At 35.5% G+C, this 12,107-nt stretch overlaps 1 protein-coding gene across 1 annotated transcript in view; it reads left to right on the plus strand.

Annotated features, from left to right (window-relative positions):
• The window catches only part of Larp4b (La ribonucleoprotein domain family member 4B), a 125,061-nt gene that overhangs the window by 96,559 nt on the left and 16,395 nt on the right, over positions 1–12,107 (plus strand). The window contains exons 8-13 of the mRNA XM_023701340.1: positions 4,103–4,158; positions 5,792–5,902; positions 7,403–7,456; positions 7,543–7,752; positions 11,033–11,139; positions 11,607–11,858. Of these exons, the coding sequence (XP_023557108.1) occupies positions 4,103–4,158; positions 5,792–5,902; positions 7,403–7,456; positions 7,543–7,752; positions 11,033–11,139; positions 11,607–11,858 (790 nt within the window). The remainder of the gene's footprint in view (positions 1–4,102; positions 4,159–5,791; positions 5,903–7,402; positions 7,457–7,542; positions 7,753–11,032; positions 11,140–11,606; positions 11,859–12,107) is intronic.

A 12,107-nucleotide genomic window follows, 5' to 3' on the forward strand; every position in this document is an offset into this window, starting at 1 on the left:
ATATATATATATATATGTAACTACCTTGTATTGTTATCCATTATTTGCCCAAATTCTTAGCCTAAGTTCCCCTGCACAGTAAGCACACTGGCACACTGGCTGGGGCTGGAGATAATAAAGACAACTCTTGATGGAAGGTGCTAGAAGCTTAGCTCATCAATCATACCAGTTTTTGGTCACCTTCAAAAACACCTTCCTGCATTGGGGACTCTTATAGAACATAGCTTGATTTATCATTTCTTTCTTATCTTATAGGATATAAACCTAATCATTCATATCTTTTTAAACACTTTTTCCACAGAAAAAAGAGATTTCTATTCATACTTTTAAGACTTACCTTTAAGTCCTAGTTAGATTAGTATGTGTGAAGGTTTATTAGGTACAGTGCTTAGAAATTTAGTGAAGAGGGGCCGGGTAGATGGCTCAGTAGGATAAGTGCTTGAGTGGCAAACGCAAGGATCTGAGTTCAGTCCCCGGTTCTGCCAGAAAAAAGAAATTTAGTAAAGGTGAGAATTCCAACAAAGTTGTATGCCTCCAGTAGGAAACTATATGACTCTTCAAGTATAGTTTTGTTCTATCATGTTTTACTTCCTGTTCACAAGATATTGTCCCCCACCCCATACTGGGGATTGAACTCAGGGCCTTGCACTTGCCAGGCAAGCACTTATTCTACTGAGCTATCTCCCTGGCCCCTCACAAGATAGTTTACTAGTTCTGTATTATAATATATGGAAAAAAGGAAATATTTAATTTTTTCACATTTTTGTTAAGGTCCTAAATATGAAGAACTAGGATATTTATTACTAATTTGCCTTTATTAGATCAAATTAATATTTAAAACAGATCCTAATTTTCAAGATTTCAAATACTTGTAAATATTACAACCAAGTATTATTTTCTACATTTAGCAGTAGGTATTGATCTTGGTATGTATGCTTGTATTAAAACTACACATTGTGTGTCTCTGTTAAAGTTGGCCAGTGAAAGTCTTGAAACAATCATAGCTCAGCAGATTAAAGCGCCTACAAGCAGGCATGGGCATCGGGGGTTCAATCTTCCGGCCTGCTGTGGGCCCTAAGACTGGGCGTGGTGGCGCTTGCCTGTAATCCCAACTCTCTTGGGAGGCTGTAAACAGGTGGATCACTGTGAGTCCAATCTAGTAGTGAGACCCTGAGCACCCTGTAGACCCTTCCCTAAAAATACAAAACAAAACAAAAAAAGAAAGTCTTAAAGCAGTCTAAGAAAAAAGTAAGTTTCCAAGGATTCTATGATGTAGAATCCATTGACTGGGGCTTGAAAGTGTAAACTAGGAATTTCCAGGAAGTTCTCTGTTCTTTAAATGTAAACAGATTCTTGTCAAGGATTAGAACATTTTAAATATTGATAAGATTTCATATAATTGTTTATCTGGGATTCTCCCAGAGATAGAACAATGAACTACTCTTTGTACTGTTGACAACCTTACAACATTGAAGGATTATTGTTTGAGGTTAGAAGTAGTAATACTAACTAACCATTAGTTTGACCTCAGCATTTATATATTTATTGTCTTTTAACCATTGAGTATTTGTTAGAGATTACACAACAAAGCAAGGCTGTAGAATCTTAGAAAATAATTTTTGTGGTAATTTGATTAATTTCTTTAGTACTTTTTGTTTGAATTGTGACTTTTTAATAAAATAACTTTTTTTTCTGATGCTGTTTTTGCTGTTGAGTCTACTTTGTCTGGTGTGAGTGTAGCCACTACCCCTTTCATTTATGAAGGTTAGCATGGTGTGTCTTTCCATCCTTTTATTTTATCCCATTTTTGTTTTACTACTAAAAATGATTTTTTTTTTTTTTTAAACCTTAGGGAAGGGTCTACAGGGTATTCAGGGTCTCACTGCTAGATTGGATTCATAGTGAGCCACCTGTTTACAGCCTCCCAAGAGCTGGGATTACAGGTGTGCTTCACCATGCCCAGTCTTTTTTTTTTTTTTTTTCCATAATTTTATTGAGAAACAAATAGCAATGAGACAGTTTCAAACCAAACTGGAAGGACAGTTTCAATAATTAACACATTGCATACATTCTTCCTAGTGGTTAATTGCTGTACAAGATGTGGACTTGATATCCTATTTACAAACACCATTAGAACAAATCCCTCTATTCATTAAGAGAATGTAGCTATATATCTATCCTAACCACTTTGAATACACAGATACAAAATGGACATTCATCTGTATCCCCTTTTTTTGTTAAGTTCCATCATTTAAATATTATAGGTGTGTAAACTCAGCAAAATATTCTAAAAGAGTTCAGAGGTCCATAATAGTATTGGGTCTTCTGCTTGACTGGCAATGTCAGAAATTGTTGACCTGAGTCCCCTACAGCTCAACATAACACCATGGCTTTACTTCTTATATTTCATTTTTATACTTTTCTGCTGGATGGTTAAGACTAAGGTAGAGCAGGACCTATGCAACAAGAGTTGTAGCTTTTGGGTCTGATAAGGTCAGTGAAATCCCCTCAGGATTTATCCTGAGATTCTGTACCTCAGATTGTAGATCCTGTGTCAGTGTCAGCCATGTGGATGAGTCACAGCCATTGCTTGGCCAGTGTGCTCTCTGTGAAAGCCTGAGAGAATGTTTTCTCTCCATGTGACTCTCCTTAGGTACACTCTACATCATCGATCACTTTCCTCTTTGGCCCCATAATCTCCTTGATCAGAAAATTTGGGACACTGCCGAGTTACATGACATTACAGTACAAGTTCTCATATGTCCTGAGTTTTAAGTGACCTTGGAAGGCTAGGGCCAAAATGTTGGCTTTCCTTGTGGCCCTCCTTTTTCTCTAATTTTGGTCTGCTGACTTAGGTTGTTAACTATCCAGAAGACAAGCTTATTGTTATTATCATACAACCTAGGCTGTTAAGCTTAACCTCACTATCTGTCTGAATATCAAACATCTTAGGTGTAACATGGAACAGGTATTTTTCATCAAGTATTGATATGTTGAACTTTAAGTCCCCATAGAATATGATGAAAAAACATTTTAAAATTAGAATATATTTTTTAAAATAGGCATAAAGAATTATATACTTCTTATGTTTACACATAAGTCCAAAAATCTAACCATATACAACCTTGAAGCAGGACAGTCACACAATACTCCTTTTCCTATCTCTTGCCTTCATTCACCACCCCCTTCTTTTACCATGCCCAGTCTTAATTACAGTCTCAGCTTGCCCTGGGGGGTGGGGCCAGCAGGGAGTGGGGAATGAACCCTTGCCCCTGAGCCTGCTTGCAGGCACTTTAATCCGCTGAGCTAAAAACTGAATTTCTTGTAAGTAGTGTGTAATTAGGTCGTGGTTTTCTTATGCAGTGTGATTTTTTTTTTTTTTTTTTAAGTTTTTTGTCTTTTGATAGATAGGCAAAGTAAGAGATTGCACCTGTGGTCTCAGGCATGCTAGGCATTTCACACTGAGCTGTATCTCCATCCCCATACCCTGCTGATCTGAAAAATCTTGTCTTAATTGTGGATATGGCGTATTTATACTTACGTGATCAGTGTGGTTGGGTTTAGTTTTACAGTGTTACTGTTTTGTGTTTGCTGCTGCTCTTTGTTTCCTTTTAACTCCTCATCTCTTACTTCAGTAGGTATGAATTTTATAGTGCTTGCATTCGGGTCTATGCACTAAATTTATCAAAGTCTGCCTTTACTTAATATGATAGTATTTCCTTACAACATTGGTTTGCCACTTCTTGCCTTGTGCTGTTTTCATATATTTTAATTCTGGGTGTGGCCGTAAGTTCTACAATATGTTACGTTTGCTTTAAATAGTTTCCCTTTAAAGACATTAAAAATAATAATTTGTATTTATCTAATATTTAGGTTGTTTTTTTAATCATTTCTCTATGCAAGTCTAGACTTCATGTCTTCCTTTAGCTTGACCATCATTAAGATTTCTTGTGGTATGGGTCTGCTGGTGGTTATATTCATTTTTAATATGTTTGAGAATTTATTTTAGGCTCACTGATGATAGGGTTTTTGTGTACTTTGTTTCTTACTAGATAGAACTTCTAGATTGATGAGAGCCTTTCTTCCTTTCTATTTTTCAAAGGTACCCTCTCTTCTGGTGCTCTGTCGATGATGAGCGCCACGTTTATCTTTATCAGTGTAACTCTGGCTGCTTTGAAATTTTATCACTGGTTTTAAGCAGTTGGATAGCACAATGCTTTGGTTTTCATACTTTATTGAGTCATTATTTGTTCAAATATTTTCTCTATTCCTTGAGAACTTTTCTTCAGAAAGTATCTAACAAGTTGTGCATTTTATTTGAAGTACTTTAAAGGCGTGTGTTTTTCATCTTTATATAATTCAGATCCTTCCCCCCCCCCGTTCACTTAGCATTCTCAATCTGCCCTTTTTAGCGTGTCATGTGTGTGTATATTCATTAATTCTTTGAATTGTTTTATGTCTAATAGTCTATCTCTGATTTCTAGCCTTAATTTGATTACTTTTCTCATTGTAGAGCATATTTTTCTCTTTTTGGCATGGTTCGTGATTGTTCAAATAACGTCAGGCATTTTTTATTTTACTTTATTGAATACTGGATATTTTTTATTTATATAAATTATCTTGAGTTTAGTAATGTACATCTATACCCCCAGCTTTTTAGGAGAGTGAGAGAAAAGACTTGAGCCTATGCAAACCAGCCTGGCTAAAGCAGTAAAACTCCCATTTCAGAAAATAAAAAATTGTTTGGAGCCAGTTAGATCCTTAACAGATATTTGCTAGGTGGAATCAGAGTAGAATTTAAGATTCTTTGTTTTTTTAGGGCTGGCCAAATAGCTCAGCGGATTAAATCACCTGCAAGCAGGTGTGGGGGCTGGGGCTTTGATCCCTGGGCCTGCTGTGCTGGCCCCATCCCCAGGGCATGCTGAGACTGGGTGTGGTGATGCAAGCCAGTAATCCCAGCTCTTGGGAAGCTGTAAACAGATGGATCCCTAGAATCCAATCTAGTAGTGAGACCCTGAACACCCTGTAAGACCCTTCCCTAAAATGCAAAAAAACAAAAAAAAAGAACCCCCCCCCCCCCATTACCAATGCAACCCTCACCCTCCTTTTGGTTACTCTGCTCCTTGTCTTATGAGTTCAGGAAAATTTTTCACTCTGATTCCTGGTAAGCTTTTGCTGTGGTATTTCTTTCTAATTGTTTTAGGTGGTTGTTTCAATTTCAGTCTGAGGACCAGGGCTGGGCTCACCATGGAGCTTCGTTCCTATGCAGACTCTTCTGGTGCTGTGACCTTGAAACTCCAGGCATGAATCGGGCACCATGGGTCTTATCTTGCTCATGTCCCCTCTCTTATGAACCATGCGTAGACTGCCTGATTACTAGTAGTTCAAAATCCTTATTTCACAATTTTGTCTTATTTTTTATTGTGTCATGTGGGGCAGTAAATGTAGTTCACCTTGGCCAAAAACAAAAGTTAAGGTAGTGTATTTTAGTTTTTAAATTACTTTTTAAAAACTTCCAAACAGTATGTTATTTTTCATATTAATTCACCTTAATCATTCCTTGGAAATGGGAAAGCTCTTAGGTTGTCTAGCTAGCTATTTTCCTGTGGCATTGCAATTCTAATATTGGGAGTTTTATTGAAACATTCAGCCTTTTTTGAATAATATTTAGTAAGCAGCATAGCATGTGTACTCTGTTTAAGGATATATCTTTTGTTCTTGTTTTTAATCTTGATGATCAAACAGAGTGGCATAGTTAGGCATTAATTTCTAATTTCTCTATTTCCTGTAGGAAGTAGAAGCACTATTTAAAGGAGATAATTTACCAAAATTCATAAACTGTGAATTTGCCTATAATGATAATTGGTTTATTACATTTGAAACAGAAGCTGATGCACAGCAGGTAAGTTCATTTTTCTATCACCTTGTATAGTATATAGCTTGCCTATATTTCATTTATTTATTTTTGGCACTGGGAATCAAACTCATGGCCAGTGTGTGTTTGTTTATTTTTGGTACTGGGAGTCTTAACTCAGGACCTCATGATTGCCAGTCAGGCACTGTGCCACTGAGCTGTGGCCCTTGCCTGTGTTTAACATTGATATGTAAAATAAATCTGCACATGCAGATTGTATCAGATCAGAATGTTAAGTTTCAATATAAAGTGCAGAGAAGGGCCAGCCAAATAAATAGCTCAGCGGATTATAAAGTGCCTGCAAGCAGGCACTGGGACCAGGGATTCAATCCCCAGGCCTGTCCTGCTGGCCCTGCCCCCAGGGCCATGCTGAAAGGGCAATTGAGACTGGGTGTGGTGGCGTGTACCTGTAATCCTAGCTCTTGGGAGGTGGATCACTACGAGTCTGATCTAGTAGTGAGACCCTGAACATCCTATAGACCCTTTCCTAAAATGCAATCAATCAGTCAATCAATCAATCAATCAATCAATAAATAAATAAATAAGAGAAACTAGAGTTGTGGAAACTTAAATGGTTGTGTTTTATACGCATTCTGCAAAGCATGTCACGCTACTTTCTAAGGATATTATCGCATAAGCGGTTTAGGAAAATCAGTGATGGTCATATAGCTGGGTGTAGAAGGGTTTTACTATTTACAAAGAATTCAGGGACATTTGCTCCTAACCATAATCTTTTAATGGGCATCATTGTGCTGCAAGGTGCTTTTATAGATATTGAGAAATATATTCCTTAAAGAGACAGAAGGAGTTAAGATACTTATTTCTTTCCCCTTAAAGGAAATCATCTTGTTCTGGCAAAGCAGATTAATGAGTGTGAAGTATTAAATGGTGCAAGTGCAACTGGAAGTACAAAAGGAAAGGCATGAGAACCTAAAAGATAGTTATAATTGGATCTAAGGAAAAATGGGAGCTAAGAAGCACTATGGTTATGGAGCAAACTTTGCTGACCCACCTGAATATTGTTGAAGTTAGATATAATACAGAACTTTTGGAGATATGTAGGAGCTTAATTTAGATTTAATGTGGAAAAGAATAGAGAGTTGTGTATAAATAATAACTATTTAACTATTCAGTTCCTCATCCTTTTCCCCACTTTATGTAGGAACTGTATGACCTCAATTTTAAATAACAAAACTCAGTATTTATTATTTCCTCTAAGTCATATACTTATCCTGTGGTCTTAAGGAGACTTTTTTGGTGTCTATTAATATTTCTAAAATTATATACAAGTCCTATATATGAGAATTTTGGGTAGGGAATTTTCTAGTGTTTATGAAGTTACTTTAAGGTATCTGTGACACAGAGTTAGTGATCATTGTTCTGTGTCCTGTTGACCATATAACTTTATAGTTCCTTATTTGAGTTATGGAACTACCACTTGTCTTATAAGATTAATAGAATAGCATTTTGGATGATTTTTGCCCTTAGGCCTACAAATACCTGCGAGAAGAAGTCAAAACTTTTCAAGGAAAGCCAATTAAGGTAAGCAACGTTGTTGAATATACTTTCTTAATTTTCTACCAAGTATTCTTCAGTATTCTAACAAAAAGTTAAATGTTTTCAAACAGGCACGGATAAAAGCAAAGGCAATAGCTATAAACACATTTTTGCCAAAGAATGGATTTAGACCTCTGGACATGAACCTTTATACACAGCAGCGTTACACAACATCATTTTATTTACCTCCAGTATACAGTCCCCAGCAGCAGTTTCCTCTGTACAGCCTGATTACCCCCCAGACGTGGTCAGCAACGCATAGCTATCTTGATCCACCCTTGGTAAATCTTTTTTTTTTTAACCTTGGAATTTACTTAGCAGAAATTTATATTTTAGACATGTACTAATACTCTGGAAATTTAAAAGCCTAGTCTAATTGAAGAGCCAGATATGTTTGTAGTTTGCTATAGTAAGCTTCAAGTTATGTTGTAAATTTTAAATATAGTTGGATGATAAAGACAGAACTATATGCATAAAACTTTTTAATACTGTGATCATGATTTTTACCCAGTTCATTTCTCTTATCCTGCATTTCCTATCTTGTAAGATAGAATAGAGTAACAACTCCTGTGTAATTGATATCCTTCTTGCACAGAAGAAGTTCGCAAGGGGAGATTTGTTAAGAAAAGGTATGTTAATAGTATTATAGTCCAGGACAAATGCAATACGTGCTGTCTTACAAATTTTCATTTTACTTCTCACCATAGCCCAAACTTCAATTACTAGTGCCTTTTATACACTAAAAAGTAAAAGTAAGTGCCCTTGATAAAACATAGGCTGGAAAGGACAAATATGCCAAGAAGATGATAGTACAGTATATTTATAAAAAAGCACTAAACTTATAATTAGGGGGTTTATCGGGCATTGTTTTCACATAAGTTGAGCTTTTCCAGTTATGTAAGATTTTATTATAAGGGGTTAAAAAGAAGTTTCAAGAATAAATTTAGCCATAAAAGTTTGCAAATAATTATAGATCAGGATGTGTGTCTGAGCTAAAGCATAGATGGAGTATGGGATCATGGGAAGTAAAGTTGGTAAAGTTTTCAGACCAAGTCATGCAGGTTCCTTACACAGTGTACAAGTGCATGTGAACTTTTATCTTGTCACTTGTGGGAAGTTGTCTCATGTTTCTAAGCAGGGGAATGAGGTGATGTTAAAGTCAGATAGGAAAGAAGAATGAGTTAATAGAAGTTTCAGAGGGGCCTTTAATCTTCCAGAATCCTGGAATTACTACAGAAAAGAACGTTTGCCGTGCAAGTGGCTAAAATGCAAAGTTATTTCAGTTTCTCTTCTATCTCTTTTTAATAGGAAGAAAATGTACTACTTTTTTTTTTTCTTTCTTTTTTTTCTGGCTTAGCCACCCTGAGGGTATGGCACAATATTAACCTCAGTCCCCTGAGCCTGCCTAAGCAGGCACTTTAGACTGCTGAACTATCTCTCTAGGCCCCAAAAATGTACTACTTTTACAGAATATTACTACACTCTATAAAAATGTACCTGTGTCTTTATAGTTCTTTATCACAAGAGAACCTTAAACCAGCTGTCCTTCTTAGCCCCTTGCTATTATATAGTATTTCTTAACCATGGCTAACTGCCGTGCTTTTCCAATTCCACTTTTCCTATAGTCATCTGCTCTTCCTGTTTCTGTAATCATTTTTTTCTTCATCTGGACTGGGCTTTCTTGGAACTTTGATCAGTTACGCTCTTGACTTTTGTTTTTACATTCACGTCACTTTTTATTATGACCATGTGGAACTTGTCTAGGGATATGAAATTAGGTCCCTTCATCCAAGCCTTTTGTTTTTCTGAGATGGTATGTGTTAATTCCTAGAAAGTTACAGTTACATTACTATTACACCATTTTATTTTTAAATTTTTAAGCAAAATTAGTTAAGCACCAGAATTCCATATGGAAAGTTACAAATATGAAACAATTAGTCTTTATTGGTCTTATTATGAATTAGAATCTCAAAAACTTAGGCCTTAAATGTAAGTCCTTCTATTGTATTATATTTTTAAATAGTCCATAGTGAGTCTACTTGATAAAAGTGTTTCCTTCATGTTGCTGTAAATTTTAAAATTGATGAGTGAAAAGTTATTTTAGTATCCTTTTTCTATTGTAGGAGTGATAGTAAACCTTTTAGAGCTTTCAATGATCCAAACAGCCCGCTGTGACACGTGTTACTGTAGTATAGCTTCCATTTAACTCCAAAAGAGAATTACTTTTTTCTTTTCTGTCCCCTAGATTTTGAACATGGGCAGTTTTCATCAATCTTGTCAAAATTTAGGGTGGGGACTGGAGGACTCCATGCAACTAAATACCTTTAAAGGAATGTCAGTAACACAGAGAGTATGTGAAACTATTATGTCCAAAAGCCAGAAAATTTAATGATCTCTATTTTCTGTGTCTAAATTTTGAAAGTGCTTGAGTGATGTTTAGATTTCTATGCTTAATATTTTTAACTTTTTAAGATTATGTTTAGGATCATCTTCTGAGTGATCTGTGACTTAAAATTTTTCTTCTGAACTTTATGTTAGTAAATTTATAGGCTATGTGTCATTTTAGTCTGACTTGGGGAATAATTACTAATGATCTGAAAACATACTGCTCTTCAGAGCAATACTTCATGGAAGTAAAGGTTAAAAAATAGCATTCTCAAAGGCTTTGATGATGAAGTATGCAGAGTTACCAACATTATATAAATGTTCTTATGTTGAACTTTGGTGAAATTTATGAAGGTCACTGAAAATTAAAAAAATATTTTACTTCTTATCAGGGAGAAAAGTAGTGTTATTAGTATCCTTTAGGTTAAGCATTTGGACATACTGAGTCAGTTCCCATATTCAGAACACCATGTGATCTTCAGTAAGGTTCTGTCCTCTTCTGTTTTTATGTGCAAATTTTCTTCTCCATTGTACTTATGAGGATTAACAGATGAGGCAGAAAAAGTTCTTATTAACAGGCTGTTGGGAGTGTTCAGGAAATATTAGCAATTAATAACAATCTTACACAATGCACATCCTTGCTTAAATTTTTCTTTTACTTTTTTCTTTTTTTAAAAAATTTATTTATTTATTTATTTATTTATTTATTTATTTATGTGTGTGGCCAGCTCAGCCCACCAGGGGGGCGGGCTGGCTGGCATGTGGTGCTGGGGGATTGAACCGTGGTCCCTGGGCTTTGCTAAAGCTTGTTCTAAGTAGGTGCTTTAGACCACTGAGCCATCTCACCAGCCCACTTTTTTTCTATTTTGCATGTTTATATGTGGTAATCTAAACAAGTCATTTGAAGGTAATATTATGTAATCCAACAATAATTTTTGAATTCCCATTAGTGAAGTTCTATGTCGTTTCTGATATTTTCATTTCTTTTTCTTGTACCATTTTGTATTGTCTTTAAAAAATAAAATGTTCCTCTTACCTTACATCTCCTGTTAAGCATAATTTGGAACATTATGTTTCTGGTAAGAAGAGGAAATAAATTATATCAAGATAGAATAATAGTATTAACTAATTTATAGTTTATTTGATGATGTGTTTACTTATTTTTAATGAATTTAGGTAACTCCATTTCCAAATACTGGATTTATAAATGGGTTTACATCTCCAACCTTCAAGCCTGCAGCATCTCCTTTGGCTTCACTCAGACAGTATCCTCCTAGAAACAGGCAAGTTGTAAAAATGATTCAGTGCCTACAAGCTTCATGTTTTTGTTTTTTTTTTTTTCAGTAACTATTGTTGGATACATCTGACACAGTACTAATCAAGAGTAAACATTTGAAACATATTACCTATGAAGTCTGTAAAGGCTAAGCACCAAAATCAGTTGCTTTCATAAAGGAGTAGATTGACTTCAGAGGTTTTTGGGACAACATGTACCATGAATACATGCCTCTGATTTTAACTTAGACCTGGACTAACAAACTAGTGAGCCAGTGAACCAAACCAGTGAATCGGGTGACATATGATTGATAAATTTGCAGTATCCTATGTGTTGTATGTTAACTATTCTAAGCAATGTTTTTATATTTATTAAATTCTGTAGTAGCTTTTAGCTTAGATATTTTGCATTAGCATGTTCACTATGTAGCACCTTGACTGCTTATTTGAACATATGCAAATATTTTATTTATAGGAATCCTAGTAAGTCTCATTTGCGCCATGCGATTCCTAGTGCAGAAAGAGGACCTGGGCTGCTAGAAAGTCCTTCAATATTTAACTTCACTGCAGATCGATTAATTAATGGCGTCCGGAGCCCACAGACAAGGCAAACAGGGCAAAGTAGAACCCGAATACAAAACCCTTCAGCTTATGCCAAGAGAGATATTGGAACTGGGCGTGTGGAGCCAAGTAGTCTTGAATCCTCTCCTGGTTTAGGGAGAGGAAGGTAAGTTCCTTATACGTTTTGTTGTTTACCTATCAGAAACTGTTAACATTTTTAAGTTTCCTTATTTTAGTTATGTTTTATAATTATTTTCTAATCTAGCTCAGAAATTTGAAGTAAAAGCTAGAAATGTCAAATATTGTATATAATTGATGAGAATAGTTACTTTCAAAACAGAGGCTTAACTGGTTTTTTTGGTTTTGTTTTTATGTGGCATGAAATTTTTATTCTGAGAGAACAGTAGATGGAATT

The sequence above is a fragment of the Octodon degus genome, unplaced genomic scaffold (assembly GCF_000260255.1).
Source record: "Octodon degus isolate 3935 unplaced genomic scaffold, OctDeg1.0 scaffold00133, whole genome shotgun sequence".
In the NCBI taxonomy this organism is placed as follows: Eukaryota; Metazoa; Chordata; class Mammalia; order Rodentia; family Octodontidae; genus Octodon; species Octodon degus.